General features: G+C 43.0%; 1 protein-coding gene across 1 annotated transcript in view; it reads left to right on the top strand.

Annotated features, from left to right (window-relative positions):
• Positions 1–18,783, top strand: part of ZNRF2 (zinc and ring finger 2) — a 151,135-nt gene extending 132,352 nt beyond the window's left edge. The window contains exons 3-5 of the mRNA XM_075587070.1: positions 6,630–6,735; positions 12,966–13,046; positions 15,140–18,783. Of these exons, the coding sequence (XP_075443185.1) occupies positions 6,630–6,735; positions 12,966–13,023 (164 nt within the window). The 3' untranslated portion in view covers positions 13,024–13,046; positions 15,140–18,783. The remainder of the gene's footprint in view (positions 1–6,629; positions 6,736–12,965; positions 13,047–15,139) is intronic.
• Positions 18,784–24,577: the final 5,794 nt, after the last annotated feature.

Below are 24,577 nucleotides of genomic sequence, written 5' to 3'. Positions count from 1 at the left end.
GCAAGAGGTTTTAGGAGATGGGAGGGAATGGGGTCAAGAGGGCAAGTGGTAGAGGGAGAAGTGGCGATCAACAGCGACACATCCTCCTCTGAGACAGTGGAAAAAGAGTCAAGGAAGGCAGGAGGAGAGTTAGGAAGAGGAGTAGGATGGGAAGAAGAAACAGAGGGGATGTTCTGACGTATGGATTCCACCTTTTCCTTAAAATAGTCAGCAAAGTCCTGAGCGGAGATGGAGGAAGGAGAGGCAGCTGAGGGTGGTTTGAGTAGAGTATCAAAGACAGAGAACAGTCGGCGTGGGTTAGACTTGTGCATGTTGATTAGTGCAGAAAAGTAGGCTTGTTTAGCTTGCGAGAGGGCAGAGTTGAAACAGGATAGCATAAATTTGTAGTGAAGGAAGTCTGCGAGAGTGTGAGACTTCCTCCAGAGGCGTTCAGAGGAACGAGTGGAGGAACGCAGCATGCGTGTGTGGGAATTTAGCCAGGGTCTAGGGTTAGAAGGGCGAGTGCGGCAGAGAGAAAGTGGGGCATGTAGATCAAGAGAGGAGGACAAGACAGAGTTGTAGTTCCTGACCAGGTTGTCGGGGTCTGTAGCAGAGCTGAGAGAGGAGAGGGAGGAGCATAAAGTGGACTCAAAGTTAGGCAAGTGAATAGAGCGCAGGTTTCTGCAGAACCGGGGTGTAGATGGAGGTGGAGAAGGGGAGAAGCGAGATAGAGAGAATGAGATGAGATGATGGTCAGAGAGAGGAAAAGGGGAAATGGAGAAATCGGAGAGAGAGAAGTTCTTAGTGAAAACCAGGTCTAAGTAGTGGCCATCCTTGTGGGTGTTGGCTGCAGTCCACTGTTGAAGGCCAAAAGAAGAGGTTAGAGAAAGAAAGCGGGAAGCCCAAGAGAGATTGGGGTCATCAATGTGGCAATTGAAGTCCCCAAGGAGAAGAACAGGGGAGTCTGAGGAGAGGAAGAAAGAGAGCCAGGATTCAAAGTGAGAGAGAAAGGCAGAAGGGGGATGAGTAGAGGTAGGTGGGCGATAGATGACAGCCACATGAACAGGGAGAGGAGAGAAAATCTGGACCGTGTGAGCCTCAAAGGAGGGAAAAGCAAGAGAGGGAGGAATAGGAAGGGTTCGGTAACGACAGAGAGAGGAGAGCAGGAGCCCCACGCCTCCACCCCTGCCATCAGTGCGCGGAGTGTGGGAGAAGGAAAGGCCAACCTAGGAGAGGGCAGCTTCCAGAGCAGAGTCAGACTGAGTGAGCCAGGTCTCAGTTATAGCAAAGAGAAGCAGGGAGTGAGAGAGAAAGAAGTCATGTACAGAGAGGAACTTGTTAGAGAGGGAGCGAGCATTCCAAAGGGCACAGGAGAAAGGGAGAGAGGAGGGAGGGTGGCAGGGGATGGGTATGAGGTTGGAAGGGTTGACACCAGAAGGAGTAGAGGTTGCAGTTGGCAGGCGAGGACGAGCGCATGTAGGAATAAGACAGGGACCAGGATTGGGAGAGATATCCCCAGAAGCAAGGAGGAGAAGCATGGATAGAAAGAGGATGTGTGAGGATGATTTGTAAGGGTGTGTTTTAGTGCAGGGGATATAGCTGTGTGGTGTCAGAGGACGCAGGTAAGAAAGGAGTTCATGTGAAAAGAGAAGTGGTGAAGGAAGGAGAGATGGAGATATATGAATAGAGTTAGAGACATACTGAGGCTGTTAAAAGAAATGCATAATTTGAGAAGAAGTGAAGTCACAGCAAATATAAATGGTAAAGGCAGCATCACAGCAGTAATGATGCAGTCTGGTATAGATGATATTCTCCTTTCCAGCATAGTTCAAATGCAGGAATCAGGGCCAGATGGGGTGTGCACTTCTTCTGAACTTCCTTTTAAACTTCAGTTGTTCAGTAGTCATGCCACTTATAATGGGCCACTTGGACATGGGCTGCAGGAAGACTAGCTGTTCTGACTGGGTTTATATAGGCCTAAAAAGTCACCTGACAGTGTGGTTCTGTCTGCTTAATTAGCACATCTGAGGCACATTCAAACAAATGGTTTTCTACACAGGGTGTTCCCTGCCTATGTGGCAACACTTAATTTGATTAGGGGTAGACAGAAAACAGCATTCAAATATGGTTTTTACCTAGCATTGGATCACTTGCATATACTATATAATACACACAGCAAAGGCTTCAATGATGATTTAGAGATGGTTTTTACCATGTGTGTGGGTGAGGGGGAGAGATGGGGATATGAGAGATAGATGGGGAGTATCGCAAAGGTTGATAGTGAGGGGTTCTGGGGGAGATATGAGGATGATGATGAAGGGTGCTGGGGGAGATATGAGGATGATGATGAGGGGTGCTGGGGGAGATATATGAGGATGATGATGATGAGGTGCTGGAGGAGAGATGATGATGATGATGATGATTTTACCCGTGCGGCCCAATTTTTTTTTCCTTGGAGGCCCTTCTTACTTTACGAGTTGTGCAGGCCTGCTTTATCCTACATTTGTACTTACAGTACAGTACACTACACTTTGTGTTAGGAGATTTTTATTCGGGGGGGTGGTTAAAAAATTATACATTTTGGGTCGCCTACATAAATAGGTAGAGTTAGGGTGAGTATATATTACTTTATTTATAAAATAACCATAAATATACATATATAGTGCAGAATAAATGAGTTCTTCAAAATTTGGTGATACCTTTTTTATTGAACTAACAATTTATGTCATAGGACAAGCTTTCGAGAGTTCTCCTCTCTTCTTCAGGTCAAGCAATACTGATATACACAGGAATCTATGGCTAAAACAGTGTAGAGAAAAAAAACCCCAGATATGTACTGTAGATAAGGTAGGGTGATGAAAGTATTTGAAGCCAGGGGAGGGTGACAAGGAAAGGTGTGGAGGGGGAGGGGGAGGGATGCTGTGGAGGGAACGGGGGAGAGAAAGTGTGGATAAGAATAGAGGCAAGCAGAGACAAACAATTTTGATAGGGTGTGAGAAAATCCATGCCCGCATTAAGTCCTTTGGTTTTGGTGTCAAAGAGTCTTATCATTCTCCCCCGTTCCCCCACAGCATCCCTCCCCCTCCACACCTTCCTTGTCACCCTCCCCAGGCTTCAAACACTTTTAACACCCTACCTTATCTACAGTACATATCGTTTTTTTGTTTTTTTCTCTCTACACTGTTTTAGCCATAGATTCCTGTGTATATCAGTATTGCAAAGTATATAGCAAATAGTGAGAGCAAGCACAGTGCAAGATCAGCTGCAAGAGGTGAGACCGTTACCATCTCCCACTGTGCCTGCTCCCACTGTGACTCTGTCTGCTGTCGTTTCTGCTGTGTGTGAGCGTTCCAGCAGCAGGTCTAAAAGCAACTGGCTTTCAGTGGGTATACATAAAATTCTCCCCCATCCATCTCAGCTGATCTGTACCAGGAGTCTGTGTGTAAAGATACCTTTACGTGAATTTTACTCTTTATGTCTTGTAAGCGTGTATTATCTACCTTACATTTATTTAAATACATTTTATTTCATCTGCATCATACGATAACGCACTAGGGGAGTGCGCTTTTTTCCTATACAGTACTGGTTTGGGAGTGATTCTCCCGTGGGTGAGCAGCCCCCCTCCTACATTTGGATTGGATCTGGCTATTGGGAATCTTTCCATTTTGTTTTTCTAATGAATACCCTTTTTCACTGGACTTGTGTTTGATGGACAGAACTCTGGGATTTGTACTTGGTACTTAGAGATAAGTGTATTAGTGCATGACCTGTATGTGCTAGCGCTGCTTTGTTTTTGGTTTTGTGTGTGTATATGTATATATATATATATATATATATACATATATATATATATATATATATATATATATACATATATACACAGCAGAGGGCAGTAGAGGCAAAAGCTGAATACTCTGCTTTATCTGTCAAGGCACTGATTACCAGCTCTATAGTTCTCTGAGCTACCCAAAGAAAAAGTTTAACAGAACTTCCAGTACCAAAAACTATTTACAGGTGTAGCAATACCCAGACGTATATCATAATAATATCTACTTCGCCCAATCACCTTAGATTGTAAGCTTTCCGGGGCAGGCATTTCCTTTCCTATTGTCTGATTTTGTTTTATTTATTTATCAAATATTTTACCAGGAAGTAATACATTGAGAGTTACCTCTTGTTTTCAAGTATGTCCTGGGCACAGAGTTAAGACAAATAATACATGGTTACAAATACAGTTACATAATGAGCAGGGTACACATTATATATAAGACATTGCATGCACAGTTTGGCACGCTTATTGTATTATAATTCCCTGTACTGTATTGTCTCTTTTGTAAAACGCTAAGTACAGCTGTGGGCGCTATATAAATATACATACTGTACCGACTTTAATCAAATAATGCAGTTTAGCTCCAAAAATCGTTTCTTTGTTTACCCATTCTCCCCCGAAGCTCAGTCTCCACCAGTGATACACACATATATATATATATAAATATATATAATCACCATATATATATATCTATATATATATATGTGTGTGTGTGTATGTGATTTGCAATTGAGTAAGGGTTAATATTAACTCGCTGGTTCCTTGCAGAGGAGAAAGGGGGGTTGGCTAGAGTTACCAGCCGTGTGTATTAACCCTGGTTGCATATCGAAGTCACGTGCTCACTTGTGTGCTGTTCGTGGCGGTGATATATTGGGACGTCTTGAGGAGAGGTACAACTCATTTGGGGGAGCTTTCCGGGGGTGAAGAGTATTGTATTGTATTGTATGTCTTTATGTGTATAGCGCCGTTAATGTACATAGTGCTTCACAGTAGTAATACATGTGGTAATCAAATAAATAACAAATAATATAAATAACAGAACATGGGAAGAAGCGCTTCAGACATAAACGTAACATTTAGGAAGAGGAGTCCCTGCTCCGAGGAGCTTACAATCTAATTGGTATGTAGGAGGAACGTACAGAGACAGCAGGAGGGCATTTTGGTAAGTGCTTCTGCAGGGGGCCAAACTTTATCTATCATGTGAAGGTGAAATAAGGATACCTGGCGCTTAAAGAGTCACTGTGTCCATAAGAAACAATCCAATCTTTAAAGAGTGTCTCAAAGTCCAAAACTTGAAGTGGATGGCTGTAGTGTTTCTTTACTGCTGCTGCTCTTCAATACACCTGAAATTGATAGAAGGGTACACCATTGCGCAGTACTACTGATGTTTGATGTTAACCCCTTAATATCAACTTCCCCAGTGTGGACTGAATACACTTACAGGAGTGTCTTTTTCAGGGTACAGTGGAGACAATCTGTGCTTTATTCCCTTTTTGTTCTTATGTACCACGAATCCCCTGGGTATTTCCTTTATCTCTTGGGATTTCGTGATTCCCAGAATCACCCGAACTCCACGAGCCCACAGATAAGGAAAGTGAACAATTGCAAAAAAGGGGGGTCACAAATTTATTTAAAAACGGCTTAAACAAGCCTGACAAAACCGACTGAATTAGCCTGCACTAAAAACCAGTGAATGATTACTCACATGTACTCACATGAATACATGCGTTTCAAAACGTCATGAGGATGCCGTCCGCAGCTTGTAATGTGCCTCCTGTGCTTGCTCCGGATAGGAAGGGCTCTCTCACAGCATATCTTCTCCGGTTAGGTGTAATTAGAGTCTCTCCCCCACTCGGCTGCGTTCCGGTTTGTAGCCAAGGGTTCTGGCAGACTCCTCACCTCTCAAGCCACAGAGACTGCACTGCACTGCTCTCACGGGATCCTAACTCCTCCCACCCTAACGCGTTTCGTGACGTAGGCACGCCATTTTCTCAAAGGAATGAGGAGTTACAGCTGATCTCTCTTTAAATACCCTCTAGAAGGTGATTAACCATTCAAGTGATAAATTAATATGTATCACATGTTGGTGTATACTTGTCCGCTATATATATATGGAGGAGGCAGAAGAGGGAGCACGGGGCCCCCAAAGGTGTGGGGCAACAAGGCAACCGCCTTGCTCTCACTATTTATTTGGGAGATCCAAAATGTATAATTCTTAAACTGTCTCCCTGAAAAAAATCCCCTCAATACATCTCATGCATTTTCCTACCAACCCCCCTGACAATCATAGCCAGGAGTGTCGTCTAAAACAGGGGTGCGCAAACATTTTTCCCTGCGCTCTCTGCCTGCTCTCCCCACTGCTCGCACATCTCCCCCCCCCCTCCCTTACCTTGTCTCAAGCGTCAAATGACACAGTGGGATCATGTGACGATACGTGACCCCGTGGCGACATTTAGCACTGCGTCGCCATACCAAATGACACTGCGGTTCATGTGACATCACGTGACTCCGCAGCGTCATGACGCCGCATTGCCATGGCAGCGCGTCGCCCGAAAGCCACCTGAGTCAAGGTAAGGGAACTTGCAGAGACCTCTGCATTTAGTTTAAATGCTTTCGGGAAGAGCGTGGGGCCTCTGTAAACGCCGCACCCCCCCCCAAAAAAAACCTGATCTAAAAGACTTGTATACTGTACATCCATGATTTAAAATCCTACAATATTAACCTAGGGTGCAAGAGGGTCTCTGAAAGTTGTAGTTCAGATGCTTTAGCACCGTTGCTGTCTGGGTTGCTAAACACATGCTTTTTTTTTTTTTTCCAACAGAGGACGTGCTCAGTAAAGATGCAGGAGAGTGCGCCATATGCCTGGATGATCTACAGCAGGGGGACACTATAGCAAGACTACCTTGTCTATGTATATATCACAAAGGGCAAGTATGCTTCACTTTACTTCCTCACTAAGTGACAAGTCTCGGGGTATTTTATTACTTTTGGGTTAGTCAACACAATACTATCTAAAATTCATAAGATTTCCAAAGGATTCCCAAGCACATTTTTTGTATCAAATTAGAACTGGCGCTACTGTATGTTTTTAAATTAGGAAGATGCCACATTTAGCATAATTTCTTTTTGTTTTTGTTTTACAAATAGTAGTATTGTCAAATATCACCACTTCACAATGAACTAATTATTAATGTTTCAATTATTTGCATCATTAATTGCAGTGTATATACACTTTCGCTAAGACCACTATCTTATCACTATCACGTACCCATTAGGTTGTGCTTGGGCTTATTCCCATATCAATTTGTTGGTTCCATTAGTACACTATCTTTGAGTTTGGTTTATTAGCTTTGATTTTAGGAGGTTATTATTTAGGGTGAGGGAAGTACCTTTGCTCCTACAGATCATAGGGAACGGGCCTGAAGAATGGGCTCACCCCCAAAACATTGCCCCCCTCGTGGTCCTTTATTCTGTTTTTCCCTTCCTCCCCCCCTCCACGCTCCTCTCCCTCCCCTCCACGCTCCTCTCCCTCCCCTCCACGCTCCTCTCCCTCCCCCTCCCTCATCTCCCCTCCCTCCTTTTCAACTTTAGTTATCCCTTGTACGGGTATGTTCAGCAGCTTCCCAAATATAGGGCAAAAGCCTGAACCCTAACAGAGCAACAAAAACAAATAATATGGGATATAAAATACAAATTGTATTGGTTTGGTGCTACTTTAACCCTTTCAGTGCTGGAGGGTCGTGCCACGGCCCCTGGCTCTCTCCGGAGCGATCATGTGATGCTGGTTCAGCCGTGGCGGTCAAATGTGCCAGGTAGCGCCGGTGTCGTAACCGATCCGGATATACGGATCGCGTATAACCCCTATAAAAACAGGCAAGAGGCAGTGCCATGGAGAGGCACTTTCATTGACGTACACTATATGTCATTAGGGCACTGAAGGGGTTAAAACAGTAACTTCCCTAATTCCATTTTTCTTATTGGCCAACCTTGTCCGAGTATCCCCTTGAGTAGGACCATAGTGCTCTCACTAGCAGGACACCCCCAGGTTCTACACATACGACTTTCTGACTCCCCAGCACTTCTGTGCTCACCCTCTTTGCTCAGATGGCCCTGTAGGAAACAAAGGGATGTAAAAAATAAAAAAAAAGTTATTTCTTTAGATGTATCTTTTTATTTGTTAGTTGTTCAATTTGTTGAAAAACGCAATAAGTCTGTCAATTGGGTGGGGGGTGGGAGGGAGGGGGTTGGCAGAGGGGGGATTGGCAGGGGGGGAATGACCGCCGGCTACATCGTGCCTATGAGTCGAAGAATACGTTGACGCTTGATGAGTTGCGTTACATTAAAACTTAGTGCCATTTACCTGACTTAGATCTGCTTGGACCGTGGGGTTCCTGCAGCCAACAGTGGTGACCTGGTCCGTGTCGGAGACTTTTAGTACTTTCCAGAATGCCATTTAGTGGTTATTTTCAGAAATCTCTGCGCATATTATTTTACAGCCATCTTTTGCTGAAGTTGGGGTGAAGAAGTAAAAGCAATTTGTAAAACCAAACAAATCTAAATAGTGGGGGGTTGTACTTTTCTTAAACTAAATTAATACTTTTGGCCAGTTCTGTAGTCTTTTTTTGGACATTGCATGCATGACATGGGAATTTGTGGACAATGTTATAATTTTTGGAAGTACTTGCAAGTACCAAAAGGGTGGTGTTATTTATATACAGGTATTAGTGATGTAACTGCTCAAATATATCTCAGTGTAGACATAGACAGGTGTTCCACTATGGTTATATAATGTTAATGTAACAAAAGTCCAAGGGAAGACAGCAAGAGATACGCTTTTAGCTGCCTGCACACTAAATATCCAGTTGGAAGTAATATGTCAATGTGAAGTACCTCAAGTAGCAATGGATTTAGTTAAAATATAGCTTTTAATAGATATTGTCTAAAATATTAACAATTTACAAATGCGATAAAACTATCTAAAATCAAAATGGAGGTAGGAGAGCGTGGTGATTTTAGCTAAAGACTGCAACCAACAGTCTACTTCATGCTGGAAGCTTGCACCCAAAGTCTTTGCTTAATGGAATGCCAGTGGGACAATATCTTCAGAGTTGAAGAAACTGCATTGATGTCGTTGAATTTAAATCACAGGCAAATTACCTACTTAGAAGATTTCAATGTAGAGGCTATTCAAAATCCCCTCTAAAGTGGGCATACAAGAGAGCCTTACACTGTAACAGATTATTGTAGCATAATATCAAACATATATTTTGCTCTGTGATGGTGATCTGTATAAGATACTGCCTAATCAACCTACGATCACGTGCAGAAAAACTCGTAGTCTAAATGTCATCTTAGTCCATAGCCACTTTCAAAGACCACAACAAAAAGCATGGCTTACAACACAAACCACAGGATGTTACAAGTGTGGTGCATGCAAATCGTGTCAACATGTAATAACCACAAAGAAGTTCCAGAACATGGATCAATCCCAATGCTATCGGATTAAAAACTTTATCAACTGTAAGACGAAAGGAGCCATATATCAAATAATTGTACCTGCGGAGTACAATATGTGGGAAAAACAATGACAGAATTTAGAAGAAGGATTCTTGAGCACATCGATTCTGTAAAAAAATTACTTGATACACCCATAGCAACACATTTGAACAACTTTCACAGAGGCAACTATGAGAGCATGTATGTATGTCTCCGCCAAAGAGATAAAAGGGTGCACTAGGTAAAAATCAATGAGTGAAATACAAATAGATACAGGCTTTGTCACCAAACATGGGGCAAAGCCGTGGAACCCAATTGTGTGCACTCGCCTTTAGTCAATGATAATGTAGTGTAAAATCAGACTATGCAAGGACTACTACCAATAATGACTATATTAATGAGACAAAATATTTCCCTTGTACTAATGACAGCAGATTGATGATAAATTAAAATACTTTTAATATTAATTACAAAAAAATAATAGGGGGTTGTCGGACAAACAGATAACTAATACAAACACTTAAATGGTCTCCATACGTGGCCTGTATACTCGACTGGCTGTGAAGCACTCTAAATCGAGTATTAGAACCACAATAGTCCCCCTGTGCTGCAGAGACTGTGCGTATGTGGAATAGAGCCTGCTCAGAATAACGCTGAGATATCTCAAAGACTAGCATTCAAGGACACACCTTTTAATGACATGAATCAATCTGAATTACAATTTATGGAATAGCTTATTTCACTACTGGCCGAGAATGAGAGGGATCCCACATTGCACCATTTACTGACTTAAGGGCTAAATTATTCTTTGTACCGCCTCCTAACATCTGTGCCAATGTGGAGGTGTTTATCCAACTAGTAACCAGAGATCTTGAGAATATTCCATCCTCAATTGTCAATAGTAACCTGAACTATATAGAAGGTAAAGCACTTAAGGAGCTGCAGGATGACACTACCATAATCATTAAACCATCAGATAAAGGTGGAAATATTGTCATCCAAACAAGAGATAACTATATTAAAGAAAATGTCAGGTTACTATGAGATTGAACAAGCTATTCAATATTGGATCTAGATCCAGCCTTTGAATATCGCAAGGATCTGGTAACAATATTGAAAGAAGGTTTGGATCAACAGACTGAGTAAGAAAGAGTATAACTTTATTCTTGGCCCGGTACCATAGATAGCTACGTTTTATAGTCTACCCAAGTACCCACGGTCCATAAGAACAAATCACCCCCACCTGGACATCCGACAGTATCTGGCATTGACAGTGTAACCCAGAATGCCAGTGTCTATGTGAACAAGGTATTACGACCCTTTGTTAACAGCTTACCATCACATATCAAAGATACTAGGTGATGTCCTCAGGTGTTTGGAGGGCATCTCCATTGGGAATGATGTTATACTGGTAGGGCTTCAGACATAAAAGTGACATTTAGGAAAAGGAGTCCCTGCTCCGAAGAGCTTACAATCTAATTGGCAGGTAGGAAGAACGTACAGAGACAGTAGAAGGGTGTTCTGGTAAGTGCTTCTGCAAGGGGTCAAGGTTTATGTATGAGGAGTATAGTATCAGCCACGGAGCTAATCATATGCTTTGTTAAGCAAGTGTGTCTTAAGGTGGGTCTTAAAGATGGATCTTTAAAGAGGAATCTTTCCTTACAATTATACACTGTCGGTTTGCACTGGATTGATACTAAGTACATTGCTGCACCCAGATCCATTGAGCAATTCTGTTCACAGAACTTTTCAATTCACACAGCCACTAAAGGTATACTGTACTGTGTACCGCTCAACAGTCAGTGTCGCTGTCTGTGGGTCATTCTTTGTACCCCATGTATTTTATTTATTATGTACTAATAAACTGTTTTTTAATTTCACCCGTTACGCATTGAGTCCGTCTAGGGTTTCTCTAGCAACAAACGCATTAATTAAAATTGCTCTCACACAATTGCTTTCATCTATTCTTTTCCCTGCAACAGTGCTAATACAGTTAAGCTCCTATGTATGAGTTTGAGTGCATGTAAACGGTGGGCTTCCTGGCCCACTACATCCATCTGGATGCAGTGTATCTCAGAGTTCTGTTTGTATTCAGTTTATAGGAATTGACCATATCCACAATATAAAAGACAAGGCAATCTTCATATTGCTCTGCTCAAGACAAGCAGAAGGGATATGTAAGCTTAACACCTTATATACAAATGGTTTAAATGACGGGTTCACCGTCACCCCTATCATCTAAGTCTTATTTATGAATACAGTATGTGTAGAATATGTAAGTTCTGCCTCTCTTTGTGCCATAAGAAACACAATTTGAACAATATATTCAAAATAAATGTAAAAAAACCTCTCTACCCTACACAAGAACAAGGTACAAAGAAATGGACATTATAATTTATTAATATGAAATCTTAGAAAGAGTGACTACCTAATTCTGAGCAATCTGTATTGAAAAAATACAATGTATTTGATTTCAACAATACTGCATCTTAGTGATGATAAAAAAAAGCCTGCTCTATAGAAAATAAACTAAGGACAACAGAACCAGCACAAGAGGCAACGTTCTGTTGCCATGGCTATCGATTGGCTGCTTTTCGTTGCCAGGGCAACGATACACTACTTATACCCTGGAAATCGAGGCAGTTGATTCCCTTGAAAAAGCTCCATTAGGGAGTGAAACGCACGTTGGGGCACATGACTTAGCAGGACGTGAGACGTCACAGGAATTGGAGCGAAGAGTTAGACTTAGAGGGAAATACAGTGTTCTTAGGAAAGACCCCTTTGATACTAAATAAAATAACAAATCATCGTTACTACTGAGTCTTCCTAAGTACTATTTGATTTACTAGTGCAAGATAAAACCTAGACACTTTGATGTATACAGGTGAACTCTGGAGCTACTTTAGCCCAAATCACCACTCTCTCTGCTACCTATATTTTGAATTTAGATTAGTTTTCTTGATTAAAGCAAGTATTTGAAAATTGTTAATATTGTAGATAATATTTATAAAAAGATATCTTCTAACTAAATCCATTGCCTCTTGAGGCACTTCACATTGACATATTACTTCAACATGGACATTTAGTTTGCACACAGCATAAAGGGTGTCTCTTTCTATCTTCCTTTGGACCTGTGGTTTTATTTCTAAGAGACTTCTGGTTATCATTGCACCTGTATTTATCTGGTTGGAAACTCTCAGGAATTGAGGAAGTGGCCGGAAGACCACTTAAAAGCTGATATAAATATGTTTGTGTTCCAGTAAGACCTTTTATTTCTCTTTATTTAGTGTTTAGCCCCAAAGCGTTCTCTACTTGTAACTATTTTTTTTGGGGGGGGGGGGAAGAACGGGGCTGCAATTTTCCCCATAAGGAAACATATATTTTTTTTATCCATTATTTAATACATGAGTTATTTGCTCAAATTACAATAAGAATATAGAAACGGGGAACTGAATGTTAATTTGCATTGCTGTGATTTTATTTGAAGAGATGTCACCTGTTTAAAGTAAAGTCATTTGGTATACTGTAGTTTAAGGAGTGAATAACCATTAAATCTCTTCACACTATAAGAACCGTTGAAGCAACATGTATAATGCCATATACAGCATAGTGTTTCTTGAAAAAAAAGTCTTATCATTCTGTTTTTTCTTCTACTTTGCAGATGCATAGATGAGTGGTTTGAAGTAAATAGGTCTTGCCCTGAGCACCCTTCAGACTAAACTACCATAGTCCTGTATTATAGGTAACTATTACTTTATTTCAGTTATTGACCTATTTTTTTCTGTTATTTAGATAAAGTGTATAAATAGGTCTGGTTATGGGAAAATTATCATTGTGAATGGGAGATATTCTCAGTGTCCAGCTACAAACAACAAGGGAGACAGATCTGGTGAGGCATGGAATGCCCGCCTCACGTTATAACTAGATACGTAGAATATGCAGCTACGGATGATTGCTACCGATTATCTGAACTCTTTCTCGCAGTGACAGTCCAGCTCTCTCTCATACATTTACAGTTTAGTAACCCCTTTTGTATTTAATGGGAAATGTGTTTACATTTCAAAATAGGACTAGAAAGTAGAGTGTAACATTCACTTCTTAAGACTGTTTCCCAGAAAAGTCAGAATTGCAAGAAACATGAAGTGAAACCTAGCGGTCACGTACAGTACACCTGTGACCTGGATATTGGACCATGCTTAATACACAGCTATCTAGCTGACACACTTTTCACCTTCCGCTAAGGTCCCTTAAATGAACAATATCTCTCCCAATCCGTCTCAATATGCCATATGCCACAGACAACAGTAGATATGCACCCAGGGTTAATGCACGTGGCTAAACTAACCCAACTCACCTTTCTCCTGCGCAAGGTACTTCAAATTAGTTAATATCTGCTAGAGTCTATGGTCCCTGTTTATTAAAGAAAAAGCTATGCACTTAACACACAAAAATCTGTTATAGCAAAATGTGGCAGAAAATGTACTTTATGCGCTACAAAGCTTGCAAAGAGTTCATGCAGAGCCCAAAGCATTACTTATTAAAGTTTTATTTTAATATATAAAAATACATTGCTTAAGTTACAGAAAAAGATTATTACAAGAACATACAGTTATAAGAAATGCAGACCAGTTTCTTAAAATAAAAGGATAAAACATAACCAGAAATCCCTACATTATATGTAACCATATGTGATAGGTTATTCACAGAGAGGTCACTGGCGCAGAAAGATGAACATTTACATGTGTGATCCCAAACACACCTCCGTGAAATTCGAATTTTCTATTCAAACATGCCAACATTTATGCGCAGAACTTCTTGTATTGAAACACACGGGAAAAAATAAAAACCTTTCTTGACGTTTAAAGTCTGACTCAATATGTAAAAGGCCTCATATCTTAATTTCTCTAATACTTAGACAGACGTGAGTCGTAGGAATAGGTTCAAGCGAGTTTGCTGAATGTAACAAGACTAATTTTGACTGGCTTGCTCTGAAATTTGAGAGACAAATGGATATCTGTCCCTAGCCACCTCCCGAACATGAATGGTTTGGCTTTATTGCATCCGTCTAATTGCAACCGTTTCGAATATCTATACGTTATTGTTCTGAATAGATGTCATCCCAGGATAGCCTCATTTTTAATATAGCCCTCCAGCTTAAGTGGTGACCTGTTCGGACCTCTCTCTGGGATGCACAGGGGATAGTGCAAGAATGTAAGGATTTATTTGAGGCTGACAAGCCCGATCATCTACAGCCTCCTAAACTATACATATCTCACTCTTAGTGGCCATCAGTGATAGCCCCCAATTAAGCCCTCTTTGTAGATCAGCACAGACACAGGAAGTGTTTCGACCTGTCATAAAAACAATTATTGTATTTTTAACACTTTCTAACCAATGTTAAACCCCCTGAAGTACCAGATTGATTAAAATACTTAATACCGTCCGCAATTTTTATTGCAGTAGCCATTGAGAATGCATTCCTTTGCAATGTATTGGTAGCCTCGGGATTCAAAGGGATTCGCTTATTTTCAGACACAGGGTTTTGTTTAACGGCCTATTAAATAATTATATGGTAGAAAAGCGTGATATCTCAAAACACTTCCCCGCCTCTCAACCCCCCTCCCCAACACACAAACACGTTGCATCGAAAGCGCTGTTTAAAGCAGATTTCTATGAGATAACGTGATTTGTATAGCTAATGTAATCGCAAACCACTTATGAATACCTAATTCTTAGTAAATGCAGCGCAATTCCGAACAAATATTGCTGCAATTCCCCCAAAAATGATAATGCCAGTTATCTACCAATTGTGTCCTCTGTTTTGGCTCGCTGTAGGTTGACTTCTCTGCTTCTACAAACCGAATAGCCCAAGGAGAAAGCCTATAACTGCACCGGATGCTCCGGGAACAGGCGTTTCAAAGGATCTTCATTCATATCGCTGCGGATTTGGGATACCAAATAAAGGACACAATGAAAATGAATGTATTCCAGAGAAGACAATGGATTGCCTCAGAGATCAGTGTGCCAAACATTCATTATAGGGACGCACAGGGATTGTTCAACATGCTGCACATACTGTAAAAAGTATATATATTTGCCCCACCATTCCTGTTAATGAACCTTTTATATATGAAGGCCAAAGTTAACACATCTCCTAGCATTCATTTTTTGGAGGGTTTTTTTTATGCTGTATACTGCTGGGAGACGATAAAGGTTGTAATTTTTGTTTTTCTCACGTGAAGTTTATAAAGATTCTAATATAAAATGTTAAACCGGGACGAGGACATTTCTAGCCATGTTTTTATTTATTTTTTTTAAGCTGCCAAACTTAAAATTAAGACAGTTCATTGTTTCACTTGGTTTGTTATACTTTATATGGGGAGACGTGGAATTGTAAATGTGTCCTTGCTCCGGTAAGAATCGCATTACCTCTGACATTCTAACGCCAGTGCAAGAGCACAGGCTTATCAATATATCTAGAGCTGCCACTGGATGTCTCAGCTTTAATACTCTTTATACCGACACGTATCTGTGACTGCTTTTCATATAACCCTTTCATCTCCAAGAGCTTCGTTTTTGTGCGCATGACTGGCACAAGATCGGCGACGAAAACCTTTGACTTTTTCTAGACGTTACAAATCATTCGGAAAATAAGCCATCAAAGTGCAATTAAAAAGCCAAGCAAGTGTGCTGATTGTAGGAAAGCATTGGTCTGGTGACGCAACGGGTGCGAAACGCGGGTTGCAGAAGACTTGATGATATATTTCCTAACGTCGCTTTTTTCTTGTAAAGGACTATAAAAAGAAAAGTAGACACTCTCTCAGATCCACCCCACGTTGACCTCTAGCTAGCATAGGCCAGTACATGGAACCCGTCATGTTGTCACACACGTGTGCTGCACTTAATCCTTTTGCTGCCAGGCGCACTGAAAGTGCATTACTGATCCCTGTGACAGCAAAGGGAGGTTTAATTAAAATTGAAATAAATACAAACGTGAATTGGCTGGTAAGGGATTTTGTTTTTGCAGACATATCAACGTCACTAGAAAATTAAAGTAGACTCACTACTTTTCTGACAGCAAGAGAAAACATGTATGTGATGTTAGGATTTTAAGTAGCTTCCCCTTTGTCTCCTCCAAAAGATGGAAATCAGTGAGATTTGGGGGGTTCTGGCCCAATGGAGGCATTTTACTGGAGAGGTTTTATTAGTGAGACTCCATTGACATCTGTCAATATTTTAATAATCTGTGACACCAAGGGTTTACGAACATTTTTAAAAAGACCTATTTTTATTCTATGTAAGCCAAACTAGCCTAGCTATTTATTGACCAATAAAACATGGAAATGTTTAGATGAAGTCGATTGGTGAAAGTACTCAGAGTACCAGAGCTTAACCTGGGGTTATCAGTGATGGCCCAATGAAATTATATGTGCATATTATATAGGTGACAGTGCCCAGACCTACCTGGGGCCCTGGTGTCAGATTCAAAGAGGACCTCAGAATCTTGAAATATCCCGCGAGTAGCAGAGAAAGGGGATATGAAGTTCACCTTGCATTTTTCTCATACATTTACTAAATATGAGATATGTGGTATACGATACAGTTCAGAAGAAGGTGAAGTATATACTTTTAACCGGTGGGTTTTGTTGTTTAAGTTAAGACCAAAAACGAGAGGTTGGTCTATGTTATATCTCTATCTGTTTTCTTATACAAAAGTAGAAGTTGCATTGGCAAAAGTGATGTGGACTTTTGCCAACGCAACTTCTACTTTTGGATGAAGAAAAATATTAAATTACTGAATATTTTTTAATGGTAGAGTCTATGAAATTATGATGCTAAACATCACTGAGACAGACTCCGATTCAGTTGACAGGGTCTACTGCTTGCAAGGTACCCCCTTTAATGCAATAACGTGTTTTCTTCAAATATGAGATGTGATTACTGTGTACTGTGACACTCCAGGGGTACAGATCCCTTCAGACAACCTCACCCCTTTGCATACAAACACTTTGGGCCTAATTTACTAGGTGGTGTTAAGTTGTAAGGCACGTTACACCCCGTTTAATTAAAGGGACCAAAAGGTGCCTTATGGCTTTGCATTACTTGGTAAATATGCATCACATGAAGTACAGCCAAGCTTGGAAACTCAGGGATGAAAGGGTTAATGTCATTGTGTGTCCTCTGTGTTACTGGTTATGGACAATAAATGCAACACAACATGATTTTGCAGCTATGCAATTTTTTGTTTTCAATGAAAATAATTGTTTTGTTTTTTTTTTACTGTTAAATTCATTTTACTTTACGGGTAACTGATCCTTTTCAGCCATCACGGTGCAGCGAAACATGTTTCAACAAATGGTTGTACACCTGTAAATGTTGAAATGGAAGATTTTGTGTAACATTGTAGACTTATGAGAACAAACAAAGAATTGCATTGGGTCTCTCTTATCAACTGCACCAGATTCATCCATGGAACAAATCCCATTCCTTTTAGTTTAATTACTTATCGTTGCTAAATGTTGGATGTTTTTAGGTCCCACTTTGCCCAATTTCTGCAGCCAGGAAACTTTGGGGATAATCAGCTAATGTCTCCCAGCTGGAAAAATGGTGCACAACTAGTGCAAAAGAACTGCACCAGGGTTAGCAGTGGGAAAACGGTGCGTCACTTTCAATGGGTACCTTTACTGTGATAAATCAATGCTGTTTTTTGCGCTGACACTTTTGCGTTCTACAGCTGGGAGACTTTAGTAAAGAGAGTACCCTTGGGACCTACTGAAATGGCCTTAGAAATGATTTATTGGGTCAAAATTGTAGTGCTACAAAGAAGTACAGTACAAAGCTTAATATAATTTGCGTGGCTGTATGTAGGCGATTTCTTACATACTGTACCTGTCTGACTCGTAGGACGGGAGTCATCAAAGCGCAATCCGGGCTATCGGGGAAAATTAGCGATACCTGCCATTAAAGTAAACGTCAGATATCGCCATTTCAGGCGCTCTTGCACGGGTTGCGGTTTGACGACTCCTGGACAGTTTGTTTTGATGCTTTGCATTGTTTCACATACCTGATTGACACAATATAAATTATGAACAGAACTACGTGTATTGTTTATTTTTTAACTGTTATCAGTAAATATCAATTATTTGTTTAATATATTTTATTATAGCCACACTGTGAAAATAATAAATGTTGTTTAAAGTATCTAAACATTTTTTGGGGGTGGAATTTAAAAGCACGTATAATTTAGTGCTAACAATATAAACATACCTGTCAGGATTTATGCTATGTATAACGTGGCCGCAATTGTTCAACAATTTTTTGTGTCGCACAGATGCTATTATTTTGTATGTACTGTTTCCATCAGGGCATCATGCCCATCCCATCTGTATGCTCCAATACATTTGACAAAAAAAAACATTTTTTGACCACTTAATCTGTGAATTCCTTGTATCAATTTAATGCCAAAAATGACATTTGTGACACCTCAGAGGAATATGTATGTGTCTGTGTTTTCCAACAGGGGTTCGTGGGAACTCCCCGGGCATCCCTAAAGGGTTCCCTGCAATTTTCAGGACATTTGGAAAGTGTACCAAATACAGAAGAATTTAGTGTTCCTTACAATGCATCTGATCTCAGACGCGCTATTAGAGAGGGCTGGGGTTTCTTACAATGCATCTGATCTCAGACGCGATGTTAGAGAGGGTTGGGGTTCCTTACAATGCATCTGATCTCAGACGCGCTATTAGAGAGGACTGGGGTTCCTTACAATGCATCTGATCTCAGACGCGCTATTAGAGAGGGTTGGAGTCCCGCAGAAGTTCACAATATAATTATAGGGGTGTTAACCAAAAAAGGTTCAAAGTCCCCGGGCTGCAAACGTGGGGAAAAACAATAGCACCATATTTATCAAAGGAAAAAAAAAGTCACCATTGCTTCTTATGAGGTTTTTTACACATTAGTAAATTTGAGTGTGAGTTGTATGGGCAGATGCACATTGATATTTGGTACGTCATTTTTTTCACACATTGTTATCACCAGTGTTCGACAAATCACCCAAAAATCTACTAGCCCAACCAAAAAATCTACTCGCCCCTAACCCCGCCCCTAGCCCCGCCCCCAACCCCGCTTTAAAATAAAACACATTTAATAAATTCCTAGTCAGAACAACATTTAATTTTGACATAAATGTATTTATTGTATTACATTATACTACAATTAGGTGTGTGTGTGTGTGTGTGTGTGTGTGTGTGTGTGTGTGTGTGTGTGTGTGTGTGTGTGTGTGTGTGTGTGTGTGTGTCGGATCTTACCTGATCTGCAGTCCCTCAATGTCCAGGTATTCCTCATTCCAATATACATTGGAGGGGAGGTGTTCCCTACCTGTCTTCTGGGTTAGGGGGGGTTCCGATGTCTTCCATGTGATGCTTGAGTCAGATCTGGAAGAGAGCAGTATAGGTTATTTCGGTGTAGTATAGGGCAGTTAAGATATATAGGGTAAATAAGATATCCAGAGTGTGAGAGAGAGACAGTGGGTGAGAGAGAGAGAGACACACACACACACACACAGAGCAGCACACACACAGAGAGAGAGAGAGTCAGAGAGAGAGAGAGAGAGAGACACACACAGAGAGAGAGAGAGAGAGAGACACACAGAGAGAGAGAGACACAGAGAGAAAGAGAGAGACACAGAGAGAGAGAGACACAGAGAGAAAGAGAGAGACACACCGAGAAAGAGAGACACACCGAGAAAGAGAGACACACCGAGAAAGAGAGAGACACACCGAGAAAGAGAGAGACACACCGAGAAAGAGACACACCGAGAAAGAGAGAGACACACGAGAAAGAGAGAGACACACAGAGAAAGAGAGAGACACACCGAGAAAGAGAGAGACACACCGAGAAAGAGAGAGACACACCGAGAAAGAGAGAGACACACCGTGAAAGAGAGAGACACACCGAGAAAGAGAGAGACAATGAGAGACACAGAGAGATTGAGAGACAATGAGAGACACAGAGAGATTGAGAGACAAAGACAGAGAGAGTGCGACAGGGAAAGGGTGAGGGCGACAGGGAGAGGGTGACACAGGGAGAGAGCGACAGGGAAAGGGTGACACAGGGAGAGAGCGACAGGGAAAGGGTGACACAGGGAGAGAGCGACAGGGAAAGGGTGACACAGGGAGAGGGTGCCACAGGGAGAGGGTGACACAGGGAGAGGGTGACACAGGGAGAGGGTGACACACTCACAGACACACACTCACAGACACACACACAAACACTCAGACACACAGACTCACACACAGACACTCACACACCCACAGACACACAAACACTCACAGACTCAAACACACACACTCACAGACTCTCACACACACTGACAGACACACACTCACAGACTCACACAAACACTCAGACACAAACACTCACAGACTCAAACACACACACTCACAGACGACACTCACACACACAGACAGACACAGACAAACACACACTCAGACACACAAACACACACACACACACACTCACAGACACACACATCAACACTCACAGACACACACACTCACAGACACACACTCACAGACACACACACACACAGACACTCACACACTCACAGACACCCACACACACACACACAGACATACTCACCCACACTCACTCACAGACACACAAACACTCAGACACACACACCCACACTCACAGACACACAAACACACACACACAAACACTCACAGACACACACTCACTGGGTGGGTGACTGGGTTTGTATTCATTGGAAGGGAGGGGGCCTACCTGTTCCTCCAGGGCCTGCTTGTCCTCCACATGCTGCTCCACATGCCAGGGGATCAGGCAGGAGTTGCGGGAGGATCGGGGGGCCAGTGGGAGGGTCGGGGGGCCAGCGGGGGGGTCAAGGTGCCAGCGGGAGGATCGGGGGGCCAGCGGGGGGGTCAAGGTGCCAGCGGGAGGATCGGGGGGCCAGCGGGGGGGTCAAGGTGCCAGCGGGAGGATCGGGGGGCCAGCGGGAGGATCGAGGGGACAGCGGGAGGATCGGGGGGCCAGCGGGAGGATTGGGGGGCAGCGGGTCGATCTGGGGGCCAGCGGGAGGATGGGGGGGGGGGCAGCGGGAGGATCGGGGGGGCCAGCGGGAGGATCGGGGGCAGCGGGAAGATCGGGGGGGGCAGCCGGACAGGCGCACGGCCGCCAACCTCCCCGATGGGAAACGTGGCAAGCCGCGCGTGCGCCCAGGCTGCAGCCAGGAGGGGGGTCAGGGGGAGGTCAGGCAGCCAGACATTCGGGCATTAGTTGCGCAGGGAACGGTGGTAAGCAGGGAACAGCCGCACTGCCACACCAACCTCCCTGATGGGCATCGTGGCCGGGAACTCCACGTGCCGCCCCCCCTCCAACATGTGCGCGCGCAACCCCCTCCAATGCGTGTGCGCGCACCCCCTCCAACGCGTGTGCGCGCACCCCCTCCAACGCGTGCGCGCGCACCCCCCTCCAACGCGTGAGGGCGCACCCCCCTCCAACGCGTGAGGGCACACCCCCCTCCAACTCGTGCGCGCGCACCCCCCCTCGCGCCCAGGCTGCTTCCCTTCCCTGCTCCTATTACCCTGCCCGCGCGGGTGCCAAAGGAGCGTGGGACGGAGGGGAAGCGCCTACCTTGTCATCCAGCCCTGGGCAGCAAGCGGGGTGGGCGGGGGGGTTGCCTCTTCCTCGCGGCAGGCCAATCAGGGAGGGGAATTACTTATTTATTTTAAAAAAAATATATATATTGGCGCGAGCAGGGGAAATTCATAGAGACGCAGCAGCGGCCTAAATCCACTCGCCAGCGGCCTAAATCCACTCGCCAGCGGCCTAAATTCACACGCCACGGGCGTGTAGTTATCATTAATTGTCGAACACTGGTTATCACTGTGCATGTATGTAACACTTGTGGGCATTAAGAGGGTAATTTACTAAAGTCTCCCGGCTGCAGAACTGGGGCAAGAACAGTGCAAAACACCAGATGTATGAAAGGAAAGACTCAGAGGTCCAGATCCACAAAAGGGTGCTAAGCTTTAGCATACTGTAGCTTATGAATTGTAACGCATGGCCCCCTTTTGTTGATCTGGGCCCAAGTGGTTTATGAATTAAAGTCACACAGCTGCAAAACTGGAGCAGAAAACCCGCAGCAGATTTATCAAAATAAAAAGTACTTTAGGAACAAATAGGATTTCTTGATTTGATAAATCTGGTTCCTTTTCCCGGTTTTGCAGCCGAGAGAACTTGCTCCATATCCCCAGAATTGCTTTCATTGGGCATTCTTTTCTTGGATAAATATATACAGTAGTTCTGTCTTTGCACTGGTAATGCTCCAGTTCTGTAGATAAGAGGCTATAATAAATTGACCCCTAAGTACTAATGGGGTGCTCACAGCAGGGCTTCTGTTCTGGAATGAGACATCTGGGCGCCGCCACCTCGCCGCAGACGGACTCTCCACCGAAGCCGATCCGCCACTGGAATCCCCACAGCCGGCCGGTTCTAAGGTAAGTTTTAGTTTAGGGTAGGGGATTAATTTAAGCGGTTTTAGTGGTTAGGGTTGGGGGTTGGTTTAAGCGGTTTTAGCGGTTATGGGGTTAATTTATGGATTTTAGCGGTTAAGGTAGAGGGTTTTAGGGTATGATGGGGTTTACTTATCTTAGTGTCTGGCTGTGGCAGGTTCCAGCGACGGAGAGGTGAAGCATCAGCGGCCATCTGGTCGCGGTGAGACGGCCACGACCAAATGTCCTTATAGACTGTAAGCTCCTTGGGGCAGGACCCTCCTTACCTATCATAACAATGTCAATGTTTAATATTTTATTGTTTTCGTCCTCCAACCGTATTGTACTGCGCTACACACTATGTTGGCGCTCCAGAGTTCGGATTTCAGCGACTTTAGCCCGCGTGGATTCTTTAAGATCTGCCCGCGGTGCTCGGATTTTCAAATGCTTAGGCTGACTGCATGGATTTTGAAACATACAGTAAAACACCCTATAAACCATACTTTAATAAAGTATAAACCTTGGGGAACCTTATATATGGGTGGGAAATTAGTTGGGGAAATCTGGGCTCGAAAACCAGGAGTCTGGGGGAGCCCCAATGTAATTCACCGCGTGTCCCCACAAATAGTGCCAGCACACTGGGGAGAATCAGGGGACCACCATTAGCTCGGTCCCCCCAACTCCTGCAAACAAAAGGAATACATTTTCGCCCAAATATCCCACCTAAAACGTACACTCCCAAAATCTCATGTCTCTACGACACAGGGAACCCTAAACAGGTCAGGTTTTTTCTATACTTTACCTGGAACTTCCATAGTTTCCGCCCACCCCCCGTCCAAAGCCTACACTGTTTGCGGGGAGCCATACCGGTACCTTGGGTACCCCCTTTTTAAAATATATTACAACACATTTTACCATGTCTCACTTTCCTTCCTGGGCTTGTGCTGAAGCAGGGCACCCTAGTGGTGAGTCGCAGTTATGTTTAAGGGAAGATATTGCCGGGGCAATGTGTATACATGTATCCGAAAATCATGCCTGATTATCAGATACATTTATCGGGGAACCGGTAACTCTGGTCCCCGACCTGGTATGCACGTTCCGACACCACTTTCTCCGCAAAATCCCCCTTAAAACGCATGCACCAGAAATCCCTTCTCGATTGCATGCCTGGAAAGGGAAAAACACAAAAAATACTTTTAATACATTTTGGGCAGTGGATTGCTGCCCAAATACACATGGGGCGGACTATAGGGGTTCCCTAACAATCACCCCTGCTTCCCTGCTCCCAAAGTCACTTTCCTGCAGCTACTGTATCTCCTGGGGGATATCACAACCCTACTTGGCATTCCTATCCCACAACCCTGCAGTGGACTATATATGGGAACACGGTTACAGAAAATACATGGTTTTACCTTACTTGACCCAAGAGCTAACTCTCTTGGTCCATTACCCACGGTCTCTAGAGGCAACCGGCGGGCTTCACCTTTATTAATGAAGGCCAGCTACCTCCGACCGTCACACTATACAGTAAATATGGCCCTTTATCTCCCTCTGGCTTCAACACCAAAATTAGATTGTAAGCTCTTTAGGACAGAGACCCATTCTGTCTGCAAAATTATATGTAAAGTGCTGTGTATATTGTTAGCGCTGTATAAGAAAAAATATTATTATTATACTAAGAAGCACCATCCCATAGCCATTGCTCACTCCGTCATGCCCTAAACATTTCCCTTGTTATATAATATATATATGCCTCTGTGTT

The sequence above is a fragment of the Ascaphus truei genome, chromosome 2 (assembly GCF_040206685.1).
Source record: "Ascaphus truei isolate aAscTru1 chromosome 2, aAscTru1.hap1, whole genome shotgun sequence".
In the NCBI taxonomy this organism is placed as follows: Eukaryota; Metazoa; Chordata; class Amphibia; order Anura; family Ascaphidae; genus Ascaphus; species Ascaphus truei.
This window is presented reverse-complemented; position numbering and strand designations above follow the sequence as displayed.